A 23,160-nucleotide genomic window follows, 5' to 3' on the forward strand; every position below is an offset into this window, starting at 1 on the left:
GAATGAATATTTAGGCAGTTCTTTACCTTGAGCAGTGATCACTGAATAAATTACTGTTTTTCTACACTGAGTAAGCACATGGACACATCCTATTCTCATCAAGATAGATATCAGTATTGATGGTTACATGGCTCAGAAAGTAAGTATTTTTCAAACCTTCATTTTTTAATTTATTTTAAATCATTCTAATCATACTTTTTCAAAAAGAAAGTCACTTTGTAAGTTGCAACCAAGCTAAAAAGAAATCCATCACTCCTTTTTTCTTCAAAGGAATAACTTTGTTGCCCTGAGACCAAGCGTTGTTCTCCTTCTGAGCTTGATTATGTAGATTTTAAAAGTTCCAGTCTTCCTGACAGCTTTTGAAGTTATTGACCAGGAGTTTCCTTCACATTTTTTACTCATATCCATACTTGGACACATAGTCATTCCTAATTTTTTGCTTGCCTTCCACAACATCTATGTAGCATTTTTCTTTTTCTTTCTCTCTTTTTTTTTTTTTTTTAGGGGTGGGAAGAATGAAAACTATCTCATGTGTGCTAACTCTTAAAAAGTAAACAGCAATTTGAAAAACAATTTCCTTACATCTCCCATCTTTAGTATTCTTGTCACGTATCCAAACTAGAGCCATACAATGTGTTTTGTCTTCTTTTCTGACAATCCTTCATAATGTGGTTTGTCTCAGGCTTGTGATTGTGAGCTTGTGACAGTGATTGCTATTGCTAGTGCCAGGAAATAAGTGTAGCATATGGATTAGAAGGTCCGCAAAATGTTTGTTTCTTGTATCTTTACACTCTTATGTATGTCTAGCTCTTGTAATTGTTTATAAATGTCAGATCAGGATCCAGTTTTTCTGTATTGCATACTGCAAAGAGTATGATCCTTTTTTCATCAAATTACATATAAAGTTACAATGTTGAAGAGAAGCAAAATATTGTCTGATGCAAATTTCATTAGATACATCCCATTTTTTTAAAAAGGAGGGAAAAAAATCTCTCCTAACTAATATATTGGCCGATCAATCTTTTCACTATGAGTGTTTATAAATGATCTCTTGATATGTTCCTGTTTCTTCAGCTGCTGTGTTAGTGAATTGCATGCTATTCTCAGTCTGTGGCATCAGCAGATGCATAAATCTTCTACCTCTTTCAGCAGTGCTGCTTATCTTATGCGCTGAAATCTTGTTTTCTAGTTATCTGATAGATATTCTGGTCTTGAGAGTAGATTGTCGCAGTCAGTAGCTGATAAAATAAACACAAACACAGCTATTAGAAGTTGTGGCTGTCACTAACACTCCAGCTTCACAGCTCATGCAGAATGTGCTCTGATTGCTTTCTGGCCTTCCACCATGAGATCTGAGTTCTTCATACCACCTGAAATGCTGTCAATTTTTAAACAGAATCTGTCTGTATCAAAGTAAAAAAGCTTTAGTTCTTTGATGCTTTAAGCCCATTACAGTAGCCAAAATGCGTATGTTTTAAGCCAAAAGCATCATTGTAAGTGGAAGCAATGATACAGTCATCAGTTCTTCTCAGTAAGTGCATCTGCATCTGGAATCTCTTGAAAGTTGAGCTAAGGATCTCAAATCACTGAATATATCTCCCCTAAGTTCTTTAATTTTTGTGTAATGTTGAAATCAATGTTTTAATATTGGTATAGATTTTGTTTAAAGTATCTAGTTAAATGTCTGATATTTAGCATGTCCACATACATTGATTTCCATTAAAAAAGACTTTAGTAATCCATATTTACAAATTTCAGAAGCTATCCTACGTGATTTGTCTGTGCTCTGTGAGAAGAGGCCATTGATGCAGTGAATGTTGTAATTGAGTTAAATTGCAGTACTTAAGGAGGGATCGAAGAAGAATATGAGATGTCAGCTTCTGTTCTCCTCTGCACTTATATGTATGCATTGCCTGGAGCTTGAAATCCTCTCAGTTTAGAATATAGCAGTTTTTGTCCAATTACGGCACAACTTGCCTTCTCTGAACAAACACAAGTTCGAGGGAAGAGATAGGATGCATCCAAGGCAGTTGAACAAGCTGACTGATGTAATTTTGAGGTCACTCTCTCTTATCTTTGAAAGAACACAACAACTGGGGGAGATTACTGGTGACTGGAAAAGGTAGACATCACACCCATCTTCAGGAAAGTCAAGAAGAAAGATCTGGGGAATTATATACCCATCAATGTTATTTCACTTCCTGGGAAAGTTTGGAGCAAATAAATTCAGAAGCCAGTTCTAAACCTATGGAAGATGATGACTGGGAAAAACTAGCATGGTTTTACCCAGGACTAATCAACTTCATTGTTTTTTGTCAAAAGGTAACTGGCAGTATGAATACAGGGAGTGCAGGGCATATTGCATTGCCCTTAGTGAGGCCTTTGACTATATCACACAGCCTTATCCTCAAAATATTTTGAGGTGTGGATTGAACAAGTAGACAGTAAAAGTCACTGTCAAATTGACTGCACTGCCAGGCTCAAGTAGTTGTGTTCTTTGATGCAAAGTCCAACTTGTGGACAGTAACTAATGGAGCCCATCATGGATGGTAGGGGGATCAAAGTAGTTAAAATTTTAATTAGCAACCTGTATCATGTAACAGAATGCTATCTCAGCAATTGTGCAGATGATAGCAAATTGAGGGTAGTGGCTGGAGGATCAGGGTGTTCTCTAGAGCAGCCTGCACAGGCTAGATAAACAGTTTGACCAGAGCCTCAACAACTTCAACAAGAGCAAGTCCAAAGTCCAATATAGGGGCAATATGTTGACTAGAGGCTGCCTCTCTAGAGGCATACTGGGCTTTCTTTGCCATGCAGTTCTTCTGGTTTTGAAAGTGGAAAGAAAGATTGGTAAAAAACCGAAACCAGTCTTCAATGCTATAACACAGTCTTAATTTAGCTAAAAGCTAAATGACTTTGGGTCTAGTTTGTCCTTGAATAAAGTGGGTTAAGGAATCCTAAATGCTAAATATTGTTAAAACCATCTCCTAGTACTTAGTCTTGTAATTTTTTTGCATGAAAAATGCTTTTTATTTTTTTTTATATATGGAAATAGGAGTAATTGTTGATCATTTCACAAATCTGAGTTTACACCAGGAAAACGTCCCAAAGAATCAGCTACTGAAGCTCTTGAATTTCCCAGAGAGTAGCATTGGAGGTCCCAAAAAACTAAAGTTGTTGAGACTACAGTTATGAATCAACAAATTTCAACTTGCAAATTCATTTGTGCATAATTTATTTCAAATAGAAGAGACAGTGGTAGGGACATATAAGGAGGACAATACAAGTGAAGTTGAGAGATTATTGAGACATACCTTCTTTAGAATTAAGCATATTGTAGTGTAATTAGAGATTTTTTACCATCAGTTTAAAAAAAAAATATGTGCTTATAACTTAGTTCTTTTTTGCTCTTTATCTCCAAATACTTTTTTGTTCTTGTTTCTGAAATAAGGACTTGTAAGCAAAAAAGGAAAAGTTGTTCTTGAAATTGAATCAAATCTCTCGTGTGACCTGAACTTTGAAACATGTTAAAGGTTAAATGACTATAAACTTGGGACTAGTCTATTTTTTATTACTCTGTGCTTCTGCTTGATTTCCCTTCTTTTGACAAAACTGCAAGCTGAAGTACAGCTTTCTTTTCTATTGTGTTTTTAGTATTCATTACCAAAACTTGATAGAACATTTTGGGTTATGTTCCTTTGAAATTGTATATTCTTTGAATACACGGTATTTAAGGAGTAGGGATGAGGGGTTCCTTGGCTGTTTGTTTTTTTAAGTTTTTAATTCATTGCCCTGTGGAAGTTCTTTTTGTTTGTTTTCACAGAAGTAGAAAAACCTGGAAAAAGGTTTATAGGGACATGGCAGCTAAAATTTGTGTTATACGGCAGAGTCAGTGAGGGGAAGTCCTGAAGACTCTTGTCATTTAATTGGGAAAAACTATATCTGGGGTATTAGACCCATTCTGAGAGGTGGCCTGAAGGTTCCAGGAGCTTGATGTTTACTGTGATGGTTGAGCGTATATATCTCAGATTTTTGAAGCATACATTTCTGATGCTTACTTGAAGCATGTCTAACATTTGTAGTTGAGGTTACAATTTACCCATCTCTATTTTCTTATTTCTATATTCAAAGAAAGGACACAGAACTTCCTTTGAACACTGCCAGGCTTAAGACAAAAATGCATTTTTGGTCATGAATGACTGACATGAACTACAAAAAGTTTCAGATTTTTTGAGAAATGATTATGTATGTAGGCAGTCAACCTTTTATTTGAACAAAATCTTATATGGCCCTTGAAATTTTCATTGTTTCATTTACTTTTCCAAAACAAATTCTTTTGATAATTTTGTTTGTATTTAAGAAATCACATAGATCCATATATTAAATATAAATGCATGTAGTCATTAGAATCTGAGAGAACAGCTAGTTTTCTAAGCTTAATAAAAAGTTAGGAAAAATGACATTTGGAGAAGATATTCCTCAATAAAATTTTCATGAATGTTTTTATTAATAGAATGTTGGGATTTTTTCCAGTAATCATCAATATATCCTTCTTATAAATGGACAACTACACAACTGTACTTGTCCTATAATTTTCCTACAAGAATTTACTCTAATAATTAACCAGCTTTTGTAAGTCTATAAAATCTCTTGGGCTCAATTAATCATTGCAATGCTTCTCTGGAATTCATATGATACAGACTACTTTTTTTGGCTTGAAACTTTGTTTGATTTTAGCAGTTGTAAGAATGCAGCTGTACCCAGCTTTCTTTTCTAATGTATATATATTGCCTTATATAAAGACAGGTCAGAAAGAGAAGCATTGCCAAAGGTTAAAATAACCTTTATTAGGGTGCTAACCTATTTATCTTCAACACATAAAATATGTGAAAAAGAATGAAAGACAAACTCAGAGAAAAGGACTGTTTTTCCTACTGCTTGCAGTTTAGATATATCATCATCATCATCCTCATGGCTGGGCTTCGTGAACGAAGATTTGAGAAAGGCTCTACCCACGCTTGCTACAAGCGCTCTGATGGCTAAAAAGGCCAATGTCTCGCATTGGCAGTTTAGATATATATTTTCTGTAAAATGTATATCCACTACACAGTCTAATAAAAAAGATTTGATTTTTTTATAAAATTGTATAAAACATTTACATATAGAATTTAGACTGAATTTTTGTAGTATTGGACATGGAATAATAATTCTACTAATAGGTGATAAGAGTTAAGGATGTTTATATCTCATATTTTCTTAGCTTTGGAAGATTTTTAAGAAGTCTGGGTCTAATTTGATGCTTAACTTCCTACCATTGAACTAAACTTTACACTTGAACTTGTGTTTCACAGAAAAACTAGTCCATAGAGTAATCTGATTCCTAAAAGGACTGGATGAAAGAAAAGGCTAAATACACAAATATATTCAGATCTTTAATTTCAAAGGAAGTTTTCAATCACAATCTATCAACAATATACAAAAGAGCATAGATAAGTGATCTGGTCCTTCTGTTTCAGCTATAAAAGCTAAAAATTTGTGATTTCTTAAGAAATTTGTCAAAACTTACTTAGGATTTTAGAGGAGAAATTCCTAGCAAATACTTAGGCCTTGGCAGAAATGAAGTTTAGTTTAAAAAGAAATGAAAGATGTTGTCCTGGACTGGTATGTTATTTGAATGAAATATCCCACAGAATGAAATATGTTTGCCAGCAACCAAGAGAGAAAGTTTACAGCTTCCTGCCAGATGAAAGACAGTTCAGTAGGCTGGCTATGAGTATCCACAGGGGTAACCTTCAGCATATGATCCTTCTGCCTGACCACTCCCCTTCCAGTTTAAGCAATTATTTAGCCTACAGGATGTCTAACACCAGGAAAAGTAGTTCTTCATGTGGCATATATTACCCAAAACAAATTTTTTCACCTTATTTGCAATAGTCATGGAAGGCTGTTGAAGGTTCTGCCTTTCACTTGTCCTTTTTTTTTTAACCTTTTTTATTGTCGTGAAGCGAGTAAGACTTTAACTGCACTATTCAAATATGCTCTCTGAAAACTAGGAAAGTAGAAATCAAGGACATTACCACCCTGAAGAACTTTGTACAAATTTGTATTCTGTAGAAAGCTAGTGGAAAGGTTCATTTTGATTCATTTATTCGTTTACTCTTATTACATAGTATTCCTATTAAAAATTAATTTGACTGGGGAAAGGGCAGATACTTTGTTAAATCTGATTGAAAAAGAGCCATTCTTCCTGAGAATGATGCTAATGGCCTGCCTCACAAAGGGGAGCAGAAGTCCAGAAAAACATGTTAGACAAAACCAGGCAGATGAACTGAAGGGTGAATCTTTTTTTAAAAAGTGAAGAATTCCACATGCTATTTCTGTGAAATTGTAATGTGGAAATACTGTTTTGAATAGAAGATCCTTTTTTCCCTTTTGCCATTCTTCCTGTTCTGCTGTAGTAATCAGGAGCCAGTCATAACTCTGAGTTCACAGAGTATTTTGGATGTTAATTTTCTTCTGCTTGTTTATAACTGTCAGGTAATTATCCTGGTTTTATCTTAAAGTACCATATAAATAGAAGTACTACATAAGTATCAATAAAATTTTTTTTTTTTCTGGCTAAATCATTGCTGTCCTGAAAACAGTGAATGAGTCAATAAGGAAATGAAAGAAGGAAGAAAAGAGGTATAAAGAGTTAGTTTTTCCTAATTTTCAAAGATAGTTTCACAGTTGTGCTAGGTGGTGATTCTGAGGTAGACCATGTTTGGAGACATGGGGTAGCTTCAGCTCCCATGGCATTCAACATGTTGGTCTTTTGAAATTAATTTGCACTACTTCAGCAGTTGTATCACCTGAGCATTGTACCTGATTTACATTCTTTCTGGATTGACATAGAGATGTCCTGGCAAACACACTGACTAGATAGTTATGTTTGTCACTAGAAATCAGATTACTGTTTCATGGTGCAGAATAGATCCCTAGATTTTAGCAGAAAGACCAGTTTCCAAGCCTGAAAGAATATACTAAAGGGAACATGTCCAGCTTTTTTCATTCTTTCTATAAGCATCTGCTACTGAAGTCTACTGGAAGAAGAATATTCACGTAGATGGATATTTGGTCTGACCAGAATAGAGTTGTGAGATGTCAAATGCTGGCTTTACTTTTCAGCCTCTTTTGTTAATGCCTTCTTGTGTCATCTGCTTCAAACTGTAGTACAGTTTTGGGGATTGGTTTGGTTTCTATTATACTCTTGTGATCGATCCTCCTTGATCTCAAAGAGATGAAAGGGAATATGTGATGGCATTATTCACATTTTGGACAGTTACTTGTAGAAGCACTTCAAAGCTGAGTGTAGGTTTGACACTTTGTCCTATGAACTGTTTTTTGTTCATGGTTTAAATATGACTCAGAATAGCCCCAATTACATGTATAGTCATTATAAAAGATTCTTTAGCTCCAGAATGTAATCCAGAGCATAGAAAAGATGCCTAGGACTAGATTGTGTAAATAACATTGGCACTAAAACTTCTTTTCAGCATTAAGGCCCAATTAAAGTCAGAAGAACCTTTCTCACTGACTTTGGTGGTTGCAGGATTGAATTCTGCTTCTGAGAGCACAGAAGTTTAATATTTGATGTAAATAGTCATAATATTTTGCAAAGGAAGCAATAGAGCAAATATTTGAAAAATGAAGGAATAACAATATGAAAAAGGCTATTTGCCATGAAAAAAAAATCCTTAAGTCTCCAGAGTTTATTAATGAGCTGCAAAATCAAAGTGGGGAAAAAACGCCTGTAAGAGTAATTTCTCAAAGAATAAAAAATGCATTGTGAATCAGAATAAAAAGATCCTAATGGATAAATGGAAATAGCTAATAATATGAAGGTTTTATTACTTAAAATGAGAAGGAAACGCCCAAACCTGAATTCACACCTCCTTCTTGTTGAAGAACAGTATCAGGGATAATTGTGTAAATTAGTTTCAAACCAGAGGTTAAAATGAATTTATTTCCGTGAGGTGTAGCAAAAAATAAAAAGGTCTATGTATGTTTTACTTGGTTGTTAAACTTGAAACTTGAAGTAATATAGACTTTTGAAGCAAACACTGGAAATAATGTATGGAGGATATAGAAGTATAAAAGATATCTTCAGATAAACTTAAGTGTTTTAAATAAACTATATATGTGATTTAAACATATGTGTAAAGTTACATTTTAGTCTTCAGTATTTATGAAATCAACTCTTTCATTTGGCTTTAGAAAGAAATATAAATATAGTATGTCTGTTGCTGTTTATGTAGACCATACAGTCAAATACTATGATTTTATTTACTTTGTAATTCCTCTCAGAATGTTGTCTTTTTCTCTTAGTGGAAAATATCTGTAGAAACCGATCTTGTTTTTAGCCTTAGGTTTTGGTAAATCTGTCATAAACTTTTAATTAGTTATAATTTATGACTGTTTATGGGAAAGATATGGATAGAAGTTTCATGAGCTTAGTGCTGTGAAAATCTGTGGGGTAAACATAGTGGAAGAGCACATATTTGAAAATCAATTATGTCTTTATTTTTGTTGGACAAAGCAAACATCAGTGTGGTATATTTTTGTAATATGCTACACAGTCATAGGAGATGTGCTTAGTGATATCTTTTTTTTGTCTTGCGTATTTATACCTTTGAATCATGCTTTTATATTTTCATTGATATTGCTTTTCACTTAGAACACTGACATACACTAATAAATTAATAAATGGCAAGGGCTGGGCTAGGAAAATACTTGTGAGAAAAGTTTCAACATCAATATTAAAAGTAAAGAACTTTAATTTGGCTATAGTATAACTATAAAGCAAAATGATTCAATCAGTATACTGTTAAGGGATTCTTGTACCAAAAATTGGCTACATCCTTGAGTGTTATCTCTCATGTTTCTTTTTTTTTTATTTTCATTTCTGTCACAAACTATTTCATGAGAGAGATAAAAATTCAAATAGCTAGGATGCAGGCTTCGCCTGAAATCTGACACTAGAGCTCGGATCATATTCACTGCTAATGTAAGACATTTAGGTACTCAGGGAATTAATGGACACATTATTGTACACACCAATGAAGTTGATTGACATTTAAATTGTACAAGAAGTGGAAATCTACATATCTTTCAGCTATATTGATTCTTTTGGAAATAGAGGAGGAAAACAATTCTTCTGAAATTTACTTTTTATATATCTTTGTATACCAGCAAGGGTGAAGACATGTCTTTTGCAAATACAGAGTTCACCTCTGGCCAGATTGTACACCTAGACATGGAAAATATGGGAAAAACTCCCATCTGAAAAACTAAAAATATAATTTGCATAGTGCAATTGAAAAGTAAATTTTAAGAGGACAGGGAAGAATAATATCTATCTTCACTGAAAGTTTTTGGTCAGATTTTCTCCCTTTTTCGTAACTATTCATTTTGATCATTCTGCCCATAGACCCTGGGCAGTTGTAAATTTGAATATGTTGTAGCTTTGTCTCTGCTGAAGTATGAACTTGTCAGTCTTCTGTGTCCTAACTGTACCAATTTCACATATTTAAATGGTTATCTTTGAGATTTGATTTGCCACAGTCTGCTTCTGGAATATATTTTTTTTTAATGAAAATTGTTTGAATCAACCATTCAGTGGTTATCAGCATAGGAGTAATCACTGGGAAGAGATGAGTTAGTGGGTTGTAGGTAATTGTTAAAGAATGTGATGCATTTTATTTGTTGCATGCCTCTACAATTTATTTATATAGATTTCTTAAAATACACAACCACTCAAGAGAGGATGTATAATAAAAAGGATAATTTTGTATATTTATCATTAATTGAAATGGTAAGGAGGGGAAAAATGGTAAAGAGACATTATCTTTTAATAATGAGCGTATAGAATTTATCCAGATTTAATAAATCAAGATATTAAACCCAAAATATACTGTAGCCAAATAATAGGGAGCTACTGAATCAGGGAATCAAGGATCACTTTTAAGACATGAAAATAAAATAAAAATTTGTTATTTTTAAAAGCTTGGTCAGAATGGAAGTAGAAAGAGTGATCTTCAAGCCACCAAATTAAATGACAAGTACCTGAAGTCAAAAAAATAGCTGGAATATGATCCTTTTGTCTCTCAGAAGTTGAAAGGGCTTGAAAGAGCTTCTTGTTCACTAGGCTAAGGTTGTACAAAGTCCTGTTTACACAAACTACACTGTAAGGTATCCAAAGTTATTTCTCAGGGTCAGAAATCAGTACAATTTGAAATATTTTATGAATGGGAGAAAGGTAGTCCAGTTTTATAAATTAGAAATTTTCTAAAGAATGAACCCCAGGCTCTTTGCTGATGAAATAAGAACCTGAATGACTGAACCGTGTAAGTCAAGCCAAATTCTTCAGCGGTATTTACTTATTGTGTGGGAGTGATTTACTTCTCTCACTTATCAGAATATATTGAAAGAACATGTGGTAAAAAAACTCAAGGATTTATAAGAAAAATAAGTCATATACAGGTTGAGTTTGAACCAAAGTCTGAATTTTGTTTTAATGAAAGAAAACTGAATTCTGCCTTAGGTGCTAGAGACACCAGTTAGCAACTAGTTCTGTCACCCCTCTTCATTCCAACCATTACTTTAGTTTTCAAGTTATTCCATTACATCAAAAATAAAACTGCTTAATTGAAGGAATAAGTTCATACAGGATTCGCTTTTTTAACTCCAAATTTCAGTGAAAACTTCCCTAATTCAGTTCAACTCAGTGAAAGCAAGTTTGACAGAATCAGGCATTTACATCTGGACATAGAATACTCAATTAGGCAAAAACAGCACACAAAGCTGTTCATGTTCTTTATGCCTTTCAGTACGTTAGGCCTGTATCTTTTCAAAGTTTGGCAGTCTTTTGTGATAGCTTGGGTCTATTAACAATGTTGGAATAAAATTACAGGAATTTGAGAAGTAGGGGATGCATCTTATTTACAAAACAAAATCAAACCCACAAAAAACCTACCAGAACCCACAAATACTGTTGATCTGATTTGTTTAAAATAAAACAGTACAACACAGCATCTCCAAAGGTGTTTTGAGTATGATTGCTCTGCAGGTGGCAGTTCTGATATACAACTTGAAAACACAGTCTGTAGGACAGTTTAAAAGAGACTTTGCAAAAGTTATCAAAAATAAACTGATTTTATCAGTGCACTATATGACTTTGCTCATTCATGCAGGCTGCATTAGAGAAGGAATGGCTAACTCTAGATTCCACCCGTTTCCCTTCAAAAACACTCCTGCTCTCAAACCAGCTGCACTGGCCAAAGGTAACATGTCACAGAAACATCTTAGTCTTCAGTCTTTATTCATTCCTTAAGGATATGCTATTCTGGGGTGATTAATACGACAATCTAGTGACTTGAAAAACACAATTACTTTTAGAAGTCTCAGACTTCCTCCTCATCTCCAGATGCAATTTTTCTTTTAGATTTTCTTTCATTTGCCTAGTTTTTCTTTATTTTGGATTTATTTCAACACTCTACTTCACAGTAGCAGAAAAAAAGATGATGTGCTTCATCTGCACATTTGGCAATGGATTAAAAATTGCTAGTTGACAAACTACTCTAAAAATACTAAGATCTGCATTATGTGACAGCAGCTGAATGTTTTCAGAACAGCTACAGGTCATCGAACTGTAATGTCTGCTAGTTATTTGATAAACTTTGAAGTTTTAGCTTTTGTTTTGGTAGGATTTTCTATTCTTCTTACAAGCACAGTATTACTAATGTTTTATTTTCTACAGTTAAGACAAAGGGGTCTTATAAATGTATAATTCATTATATTTGGGGATGTTTTGTATTTGGGGACATTAAGTGTAACTAAAGTCACCTTTTTGTCCTAGTTAGATGAAGGTAAGGTCTGTAATGGACATATCACCGTTAAGAATCATTTCAGTTATAGTAATATCCTCTGCAAACCCCAGTGCAGGTTTTCCTGCGCATTTTAAACTCTAGCTTACAGAGACGGTCAGCTGCACCCTTTTCTTTGTCTTACTTAAAAGTTTTCTAGGCCTTCAGATTCCAGTGAACAATCAACTAGTTTGCCACTGTCACCCCAAGAAGTTTGGCAGCGTTCTAACAGACCACATTCATACTCTGCAGAAAATATCAATTTTCATAGCAGGTAAGTTACATAATTTATTTTTTTAATTATATTTCGTTCATTTGGATTTGACAAAAGTTAAAAGGAGAAGAAGAGGCTATTTTCTGATACTTTTGCTACTTTTGGCTAATGTGATATTACTGGTTTTGAAATGTATTTACTTGCTAAAACCAAATATATTAAATTCAGTTATTATTTTTCATTGACTAAGGATTAAGAATATAAGAATATATGTGTTTAGTTTTATTTATCAAGGTTTGACTAGAGATCATAAAACTTCAATTTTTTCACATATATGGCAAGATAGATTGTGAAATAGAGATTTTGAAGACTAGATAAAGATTAAAAGAGATTTCTTTTACAGCTGCATTCTGTGAAAGGACTGAAATATGCTTCAAGTAATTGAAATATAAACATTTCAAATTGATGGCAGACTTTTATTACTCCCCAAGATAAAACCTTCACAGAATATTAAAAGAGATTTTTTTTTTATCATTTCCAAGCTTCAAAAGTGCCTTTAAAAGGCACAAACCAGTTGCAGAATAACAAAGACTGCAAAATAGTCACCCAAGTCTCTTCCTTATTTGCCTACTTCTTGGTACTGCTCTTATACTTTGTTTCCAGGTCAGGGAAGGGAATAATGTCACAGCTTTCTGACTGGAAGGACAAAAAGAAATTTTTATTTATGTCTGAAAAAGAAGAGAAAATTTCAGAAGAATGGTATGTTAAACTATTTTGCTTACCTAGTTATTTCCAGAATAGATGTGGTATACTTGGCTGCTGGTGCTTGCTTTTTCTAAGTTCCTCCTTTCAAGAATGTCTGTTTTCTACCAAAGTAAAAATTATTGCAATTACTCTTACAAGTGCCTGGGAAACCATCTTAATAAGTTGCAATAATGTAATGGTAAGATAATAATTGCAGCTATCTCTATAGTTCAGAAAGTTTCATACCATGCTTAAGTACCATATACTGGTACTCTGTTTGAAAAGTGTTTTATACAATAATATACAACTGGTGTAACATAATACATATGAAATATTTAGTAAGTTTTTTCTTTCCCTAGGGGTTTCAAAGATATTTCTACTGCACAGCTAATGATGAAGAGGGCCCATAAAATGAAGCCTAAAAAATATAGTAATAAAAGTTTAGGTAAGTCAAGAGTTAAAATAATGGTTATATTGATGTAATTTTTCCATTCTTAAATCTCAAAGTAGTGTCTCTATTTTAAAAATTTGCTTGTACAACATTAAACATTAATTTGAAAGAAGCTGGAGTGTCATTCACTAAAAACAATTTCAATCAATTTTTTCCAATGATAAAATACTCAGATTTTAAAAGACGTTCAACTGAATTTTGAAGTTGAATATTTGACAGCTATGAGCAACAGAAATTTTGTTTCTTCCTGTTCATGTATCTCTTTTTCTAGCTGTGAAATTTATATTTCTGCATTTTATGCTTTTTGTATTTTCCTCTTGGCAAAATCTTAGCTTAAAATTATTGACTTATGCAAGAACTATTTATGGAAATGACAGTTTGACACATATGAAAAAAAATCATATTTCTTTAATTAAATATTCAATGTGGAAATAGATAAAGCTTATCTAGCTTCTCTTTAAGTGTCTTCTGGTTCTTCTCTGATACTTCTTATGTCAATGAACCTTTCTTGGAATCGTTAATTGTTAGTATGATATGCTAATGTAAATGTTACTGGAATATATTAATACAAATATTAATACAAATACTGTTAGTATAAGAAACATTTAAATATGTAAGAGCCTGGTTGACAATAGAACCTAATATTAAATGGTCTTTGGAAAATGTACCCTTCTTTACATATATTTTCTATCACAAGCTACAGTTAATTTTCCTCTTTTGCATAACTTTGCAAAACTCTTCTGTATTAAGTTTTGAAATTACTGAAAGACATTTTGCTTTTGGAAGGAAAAAAAAAACAGCTACAGATATAGTTAAGCAAAGTGTTTCTCTGCATGATTTTTTCAACCTAAGACTAAGACTAAATATGACAAAATGATCTGTAATTAAAAAAAAAAAAGGAGAAGAGAAAAAAACACATAATCAGCATATGCTTTGTGGAAAAGAGAATATATGGATAAGAGGTTAAAGTTATTATATTTAAATCTTGATAGCTTTCCTATCATGTTACCTTATTTTTTAAAAAAAAGTAATAAGTATCTTATGTGCAGCTGAAGTTTTTTTAACATATATTCCATTTTGTGACCTCTGTATGATTTTTCAATGAATAGAGCTAATTAGGTTATATCGTCTTTTCTCCATATGCTATCTGTTTTATTTTAGTAGGAATTAATCCAGTCATAAATGCTTGATTGAGCGTATCAAATTTGCCATCCTATTTTTGTTGTAGTTCTAATGGATTTTTGGGATACATTTATATTCACTTTGTTCAGATTATTCAATATGATGTTTGGTTGAGCTTTTTAGTGTGTCACTTGGAATATTCTCAAGGTGTATCACTAGTTTAAAAAAAAATAAAATAACTTTTGCCCAATGTTTTTATAGTTTCAAATTTTCTCTTCTTGAATCTACCTCATATAGAATGTTTTTGTCTTTTTGAGTATTATGTCAAATACAAAAATAACCTGTATATATAATTTGCCTATATGGAGTTCTCTGTCAGTCATTGAAATCACAGGGTTTTTTTCAGATGAGCAGGAAGCATAGTTTTTAGAGCTAAAAAACATAACTGAAAATATTCCAATCCATCCCAAAGATTATCAAACCACCTATTCACCTATTCTTTCTCATACAGCACACTGACAAAGTCAGTCCTTCCTTGGTCAGTAAGGACCAAATGGATATTATCAATTAAAACAAGGATTTTTATATTAAACTGATCTTAAAACTCAGATGTTGAACTAAAACAATGATCCCAATGAAATATTCCCTATGTGAAAAGAATCTCCCCAAACATAATTACGTTTTACATCAGCTACAACCTCTGAAGTGGTGACAGTAATTCAGGGTCTTTTTGAGGTTCTGGTTGAACAGAGGGGCTTTACAGCATTTAAATTAGAATAGATATAGCTTATCCTGAGACTAGCCAGCTTCAGATCAGGAAACTTTAGCCAGACCAGTTAGGCTGCCAGTACGTTTCTTGGATCTCTGTGTGGTACAGCTCGTGCTAGATTACTTGTAGCAAGTCCAGTATAAATAGGGAGAGAGTTCACAAATCCTAGGCAATTGATGTGAGTTTAACCATACCAAAGCAGGAATTCCGTAGGAGACTTTGTTCCTTCTAGTATTTAAAAGCAGATTGAAATTGATCTGAATAAGTAGATGTAACATTGTCTTTTAATGTTTCCATAGAAATTACTATCCTATTGCCTTCATCTCCACTAAAATGAGGTTCATTTGTCTTGACTGAAGCTGTATATGAAATGTTGTAGTTTAGAATTATTATTTCTGTTCTGTCTTTTGAATTTCCAGGTCTTCAGTGTTATAATTGCAACTGTTTCCTTTTTAGCTTTCTGATTTATAATAGTTGAAGGTATGCTAACAATTTTGTTAGTGATAAAGTTTCTTACTCACTAGAAAGTAACTAACCAGCATCCACTTAAAAGTGGAAATTATAAGGTAAAAAGGAGCAATTTTTTATTTTATATCCTTTTACAACTACACATCTGACATCTAGAGCAAAACTTTAAGTTCTGAGAAAAAACAAAGCAACAGCAACTGTAAATATTCTAGATATAAATAAATTATAAACTATTAACAAATAAACTGATATCTTTAATGATGAGATTTCACCATAATCCCAAACATCTTTTATGTGCTATCGATCACTCTGTGGTAAGGATCTGATTACTTTTGGGGAATGATAAGATATTGATGGATTTTCTAGGAACAAGTTAGCTGTCAGAGCAAGTTGTCTGCTTCCACTTGCTATCAAACCCCTTTGCCTTAGACCTGAGATTCACAAGTGCAAAGTGTTAAATCAGCTGGCATTCAGAGAGTTTTACAGTTGCTCTTTAATATTGTCAAGATGCCTGCTGGATTGGAACTTCAACTGAACAGCCATGAACAGCTTTGATTCTTAACACTCTCAGGTGTGGGAATTTATTCCTTTTCATTTTCCATCTAAAACATTTGTCTTCTCCTAGTGCAAGGGTGATGGGATTAATTTGATAATTATAGAAATCCACATCTGAGCTAGTCATCTGCATTTGTTTTATGGAAAGAAGTTTCCTCTTAAAACATAATTAAAAACCAGGCTACTCACTGTTAAAGCACTTAATAGTTCTCCATTGCCTAGACACAAAAACTAGAGTGACTTGCTGAAGGACAGAGTTAAAATGTAGATGTGTAAAAGTAACTGAGAAGCATCTTGCCTCATATGTCTGGCCACATACTTACTCAGTAGCAAAAAAAAAAAAGGAAAATACTAGCAAGTGCACTGAATCCTGTGGTTTGTATTACAAGGAAGAGCTTAAAGTAGCATGACCTTATAATAGGAAGTGATTCAGGCAAGGCTTATATTGCAGCAGACCAGTCCCACCAACTAATGGCCTTAAGGTCTGTTATGCCCTAATCCGCTACTGTTAGGTATGCTTGTTTATGTAGGTAAATAAAGTCGGGGCCTATATTTTAATAATACCAAATGTATGCTGTGCCTGCTTCAACTATTTTTTAAGATTAAGATAATACAAAAAATGGGGGCAACAAATCAGAAAATTTTCAGCCAAGTAAAACTGTCATTACGTCAGAAATATTTCTGTTTATCATGGATTCATAAAATTCTATACAAATTCTAATTCAAAATCTAAATAAAGCAGACATTAATGCACCTCACTGTGTTTTAACATTAAGTGTCTGTGACTCATAACAATCCTAGCTTCCTAAAGATGTCTTGGCACAGCAGCACAGAATTTCTTGCTTAACTTGGAATTTCCTTGTTTCTGTGAATTTTATACTAGCCTCTGAAAGTTAACTTCTTTTCCTTTTCAGATGGCTGAAAGCCATGGCTTACTTTCAGCTTGTCTCACACTGCTGTAGTATTTCTTGTTTAACCCTTTCCTCTCCAAAAAGATAGTCTCTTGTCAGTGCATCAGGCCCACCCAGCACAGGTTTAGAAAAGGCAGGTCCTGCTCCTTCTATGACCTGGTAACCTGCCTAGTGGATGACGGAAAGGCTGTGGTTGTTGTCTACCTGGAGTTCAGTAATGTCTTTGATACTTTCTCCCACAGCATTCTCCTATAGAAGCTGGTGGCCCATGGCTTGGACAGCTGAATCCTTTGCTGGATTAAGTGTGCTGCATCCAGTTGGCTGGATGGTCACCCCTGGTATCCCCCAGGGATCAGCACTGGGCCCAGTCATGTTTAATATCTTTATTAATCATCTGGACGAGGGGATCACAGGCACCCTCAGTAAGTTCATAGGCAACACTAAGTTGGGTTACAGTGTTGATCTCCTGGAGGGTAGGAAGACTCTGCAGAGGGCTCTGGACAGGCTAGATCAGTGGGCTGAGGCCAGTGGTAGGGGGTTCAAGAATTCCAAGTACCAGGTTCTGCACTTGGGTCACAACAACCCATGCAGAGCTACAGGCTTGATGAAGAGTGGCTGGAAAACTGCCCAACAGAAAAGGCTCTGTGGGTGCTTGTCGACAGCTGGCTGAACACGAGCCAGCAGTGTGCCAAGGGGGCCAAGGCCAGTGGCATCCTGGCCTGTATCAAGAATAGTGTGGCCAGCAGGACCAGGGAAGTGATGGTCTCTCACTACAGGAAAGAGAGCAAGGTGCTGGAGTGTGTCCAGAAAAGGGCAACGAAACTGGTGAAGAATTAGAGAGTAAGTCCTATGAGGAGTGGCTGAGGGAGCTGGGGTTGTTTAGCCTGGAGAAAAGAACTCTCAGGAGAGACCTTAGTATTCTCTACAACAACCTGAGGAGGTTGTAGCCAGGTGAGGGTCTGCCTCTTCTCCCAGGCAACAAGTGACAGGTGAGAGGAAATGGCCTGAAGTATTGTTAGGGGAGGTTCAGGCTGGACATCAGGAAAAATTTTTTCACTGAAAGGCTATTTAAGCATTGGAGCGGGCTGCACAGGGATATGGTGGAGTCACCATCCTTTGAAATATTCAAGAAATGACTGGATGTGGCACTTAATGCTATGCTTTAGTTGGCATGTTGGTGTTCAGTCAAAGGTTGCGCTTGATGATTTTGAATGTCTTTTCCAACCTTAATGATTCTATGGTAATTCTTGATGCCACATAGGTAGGAAGGAAAAAAAAAGAAAGGTGAAAAGCAGCTGAAGTGGGCCTTGTTCACTAGAACCAGGGCACAATAAAAAAGGTATGTCATAGAGGTCAGCAGATATTTTTTAGTTTGTGTTTAGAATTTCACACAGCAATGCAATGCTAATTAAAAAATGAAATAAAGAAAAAGCAACAAAAAACTTAATCCACCTCCCTCAAAACCTGCAAGCCCAAAACAGATGATCTGACTTAACAGCAGTCAGGATAAAAATTTGGGGTATATAATTAATCAATCCTTGTTACACATTACATAAATGACCATCGTTGTATATTTTCTTAGTAGCAGAAAGAGAGCTGCTTTTGTTGTTACTGTCTATTCCATGTAGCAATATCATCTGGGAACTCCAGCCATAGATTAACTGGAGTTCTAATTGCTGTTCAATTATGGAAGGAAATCTGGTCATTCTTCCAAATTAATTTACAAATTGAATTATCTTATCAATAAGCATTTGTTGCTGTGTGCTACTTTGATTTAGCAACCCTCTAAAGTTGTCACAGTTATGCATGTGTTTTCCTAATTACAGATATTGTGCAACAAATATTAATGACAAACATTTAATTTTTTTCAGTTTCAGTATTACCGAGAAGTTGTTCAGAAATGTGGTGCCAGATTAGGCAGTAACTATTCCTTCCATATTGTTTCCATAACATTTCTTGTGTTGTTCCAACTTAACTTCTATACTTGGAGGTAGCCAAGCAATGTGCATTAAATTACCTCCCTGGTTTACAGATTGCCAGCACGGATCATCACCTAATAAGCCCCATTTAAATCAGTATGCCAGAATCCAGTAAGATATTTGTATGATTTTGAACTATTGGACTCTTTCACAGTTCTCTGTGTGAAATCTAAAACATTTGATTGCTTGTCATCAAAGCATACATGCAGTTCATTTCCCTAGTTCACTCAGAGACTGAAAAGCACTAGTATTATGAAGTAATCTGTGTAATATTGCCTACATTTCCGACTAAATAAAGAAAAATACTCGTTTTTAATAACAAAAGAGCCGTAGGCAATGGTTGAGGTGATCCAGGTAGGTACAAATTCAAGTAGTCTGGCACTGTGTTGAATCCCTATAGATTATTTAAGTTATTTTGCAAAGATTCAAAGATAAATCTTCAGATAGAAATCTCTTAGAAGAACAATTTCCATTATTTACCCCTCTTCCCAATTCACGGACCTTTACTGCTGTTGTCTTTGTGCACAGATAAATGTTTGGAAAATCGAGCTTGGCACTAAAAACTTTGTGTAACTTCACCCAAAATCCATGGTATAATTGACCTTTGGACTTGATGTTTTTTTCATAGAATTGGGTGGGAGGTTGGATTAAGGAAAGATGACATTTTTAAAACTGCTTGGAACAATGTCAATAGACCTACATAGGAAAAAAATGTGTAATTTCAGGAATTATTTTGTTAAGCAAAAATACTTTGGAATCCACAATTGCATTTTGTCTTATGAGGTTTTAATTGATTTTGTCACTTTGTATTTGGTCTTCTATTGAAGAAAGACACTGGTTTTTCTAACTGGTATAAAGCTGAAAGAAGAAGTCTTTTTATCAACACTGTATGCTGAATGTTGGGAAAATTACAGTTATAAAAAATTTTATCCTGTACATTTTTATCCATGTGTAGGACTTGTATGGCCATGTATCTTACAACTATAGAAAAGACAAAACTAATTCATACTTTACTTAAAATATTTTTGTAAGTTCTGTTATCTAAAATTTCAGAAAGAACTTCTAAAATACAATGCATTACTATTTCAAGGTATTTTTATCACAAATCTTACTGTACTGTACCAAATATTTACTACCCTGAAGAATGCTAGTCTGCTACTGATTTGTTTTTTAGTTGGAAAACATGCCAAAGTAAGGCTAATTTATGCATTTGCACAAAGTGAAAATATCTACAAGTCTGGTAATCCAGTTTGTGAATGAAGTTATCTCATTATCAGAATCGTTCTAATGATCTACCTTTAAAACTAATGGAGCTAATAATTATTTTTTGTGCATCTTGAATCAGTTCATTCAATTTAGCTATTAAAAGTAAGTTAAGGTTACTTTAAATATGACAACCTTTGGGTTGTTCTGAAAGCTATAATCATCCTACAACAAAATGAGAGAGGTTCTTCATAGACGATTTGAGGTAACAAAGTGTAAAGTATCCCTAATTCTGTCTTGGGAACAAGTCATGGCTTAAATGATTTCCCTCTCCACTTGCCACGATTCCTTCATTAGTCAAGTCTGCTGCTTTGTGAGAGGTTAGCACCATTAAGAACATTCTGTCAGCCACATGGTACTGCAGCATGGGCTGACCAAGAACACCATAGCATTTGGATGAGTTGTCAATACATTATCTCTTGCAATGCCACACCCCATTAGAGAACTTCTCTGGGCTTGCAAGGCAAACTTACATACAGCATGTCTGCTTGTGTCAAGACAGCATTCTCTTGAGAAAAAGCTGAGCTCCTAGAATGCTTTTAAGTTCTATTAGTTTGTAATTGAATTGTCTACTACAAATATAGAGTTCTAATCAAAACCAACTTTACAAATTGTTGTTAAAATTCATAAGTTGCCTACCAACATAACAGGACATTCTGATCCTTTATTTCTAGAAATAAGAAAACAAACAAGCTACTTACTTTGCTGCATTATTATAGATGCTCTTATAAACTCTCTAAATAAATAATAAAAAGGTCACGTAACAGGCTCAAAATGAAGCACCAGACATAACTAGTAATTTAAATCTATTTTGTCTGGGTGCTCTTTGAGTCTTTCCATGACCTCTGTTTTCCTTCTCTGTCTGTTCTGACAGTGTCTCACATACTCGTTTTTGCTACACCTGTATTCTTTGTGAAAATTTAGATCCTTCCCTTGCCATATCCACCTTCCTGATAAACTCCACTGCTTTTTTTCTCCTCGATTTTAATTTATATCCTTTTTAGGCAGTTTGTAGTCACCTTTGTAGACAAACTTTTTCAGTGTCATTGTTTCTCAGATATTGCTGAGAGGGGATGTATCTGCTTGGGCTTTTGTCTTCTTATAACCACGTAAAACATATTTCTTCTAGTTTGTCTTTGGCTTTCTGTTACTCATGTTATCATGCTCAGTGGTGCACATACAAAACCCTATATGCTTTTACTTGTCATTGTGTGTCTGCTTTTATATCTATATTCTTTTCAGACCTTTTTTTTTTTTTTAATAACTGGCAGTTTATTCTGTACTGTGCTCAGAATGTTCACATTCCTTCTAATGCGCTGTTCTCTTAAGCTCCTACTTTCCTCCAATACCAAGCAAACAATTCTTCATTCACATCAGAAATAATACATGAAAATCACCTCTACTGACTTGTGTGGGTTTTGCATATTTACCTTTTGCTAATTAAACTTTATATTTTTCTTCCAGTGTAGGAACATATCTTATCTAGATATATGTACAATTCTGTGCTCATCTTTGGTTCTTTGCAGCATTTTCAAAGTAACAGTTAGAAACTTATCAAGATTTCATATTTTGGCATATAGATGAATCTATAGGCTTCTGGGGTATTTTTTTATTTCGGTAAGGATGGGACATGGAGGAAGACTAGATTATCATCTACAAGTTGAGCCTGAAAAAATAAAATGCCTCCGTAATATTTTTTAGGTATATATGTCTTGATTTAGACTGCTGAATAATTTTGGACCAAAGCTTTTGGAAATACTGCTTGGCATGTATCCTGTTAATATTTCTGCTTTAATTTCAAACTTTGAAACTAGATTTTTTAAAAAATATTTTCTGCAAATATATGCTTTAAAGTTTATTTTTAATTTGGAGATGAGCAAGCTAAAAGATCAACAGTGTTAAAATCCTGTACAATAGTCACTTTGATTCTCAGTTGCATGTGTATTTATCTTGCTTTATTTAGAAAGTGTAATCCTTTGTGAATATATAACCTACTTTTAAAGGTATTTTCATTTATTAAGTGGCTAAAAGGTGAAAAATTGCTTGAAGGAATGAATGAGCCAGGTCTGACCTTTGATTTTAACTTGTTCTTGTCATCTAGACCCAGCTGTGCGCCTGGCGTTGTTCAAAAACAATGAAAATAAACATCTCCATGTGAAATCTCCAAAGAAGACACAGCCTATAAATGCTGGATACTTTGAAGGTATGAACAAGTATTTCTCTTTATCCCTATGCATATAAGCATATATATCTTACAATGTCTTTTAAGCAAGCCTACTTGAAATGTAAAACAATATGCACAAATAGAAGAAGGCAGAAGTTTAATGTCCTTATCTGTTCCTGTGTATCTCAAGTTACAGCAACGAAACACTTTGATTTCAATTCATTGTGGAGGGCAGAGGGTTCTCCTAGACCTTAATTCATATGGAGCTGGAGCCTAACTTATTTATTTATTGCTTTTATTATTAAATCTTTATCATAAAAAATGTCAAAGCATGCCACAGAGGTATAAAATGCAAAGCTCAGAATAAAATTTTATAAATGAAATATTACTTCAAAGTGTTAATTTCATTGTCACCTTTGCTCAAGCTAGCCATTAATTACTTACAATCCTTAAAGTGTCTTTAGGAAGCTAAATAGATATTCATAGATATTCCCTAAAAAACCATCATTTGATATAAGACAAGGAAGGAAGTTTCAGCATGTAAATATAAAATTTGTTTTCAAAAAATATTTAAATACTGATGTAGCTCTGTCATTGTTGAAATTCATGTTCAAACT

At 34.1% G+C, this 23,160-nt stretch overlaps 1 protein-coding gene across 8 annotated transcripts in view; it reads left to right on the plus strand.

Annotated features, from left to right (window-relative positions):
• LRRIQ1 (leucine rich repeats and IQ motif containing 1) overlaps window positions 1-23,160 on the plus strand; it is a 111,907-nt gene that overhangs the window by 43,592 nt on the left and 45,155 nt on the right. For 5 of the 8 annotated variants that reach the window (XM_027905478.1, XM_027905484.1, XM_027905481.1 and 2 more), the window contains exons 19-23: window positions 11,232-11,321; window positions 12,053-12,177; window positions 12,781-12,876; window positions 13,221-13,306; window positions 22,481-22,582. In XM_027905478.1, coding sequence (XP_027761279.1) covers window positions 11,232-11,321; window positions 12,053-12,177; window positions 12,781-12,876; window positions 13,221-13,306; window positions 22,481-22,582 — 499 coding nt within the window. The remainder of the gene's footprint in view (window positions 1-11,231; window positions 11,322-12,052; window positions 12,178-12,780; window positions 12,877-13,220; window positions 13,307-22,480; window positions 22,583-23,160) is intronic. The other 3 variants (XM_027905479.1, XM_027905482.1, XM_027905483.1) reach the window with 2 other exon arrangements.

The sequence above is a fragment of the Empidonax traillii genome, unplaced genomic scaffold (genome assembly GCF_003031625.1).
Source record: "Empidonax traillii isolate 1590-97213 ecotype Southwest subspecies unplaced genomic scaffold, ASM303162v1 scaffold1159:size167780, whole genome shotgun sequence".
Lineage (NCBI taxonomy): Eukaryota > Metazoa > Chordata > Aves > Passeriformes > Tyrannidae > Empidonax > Empidonax traillii.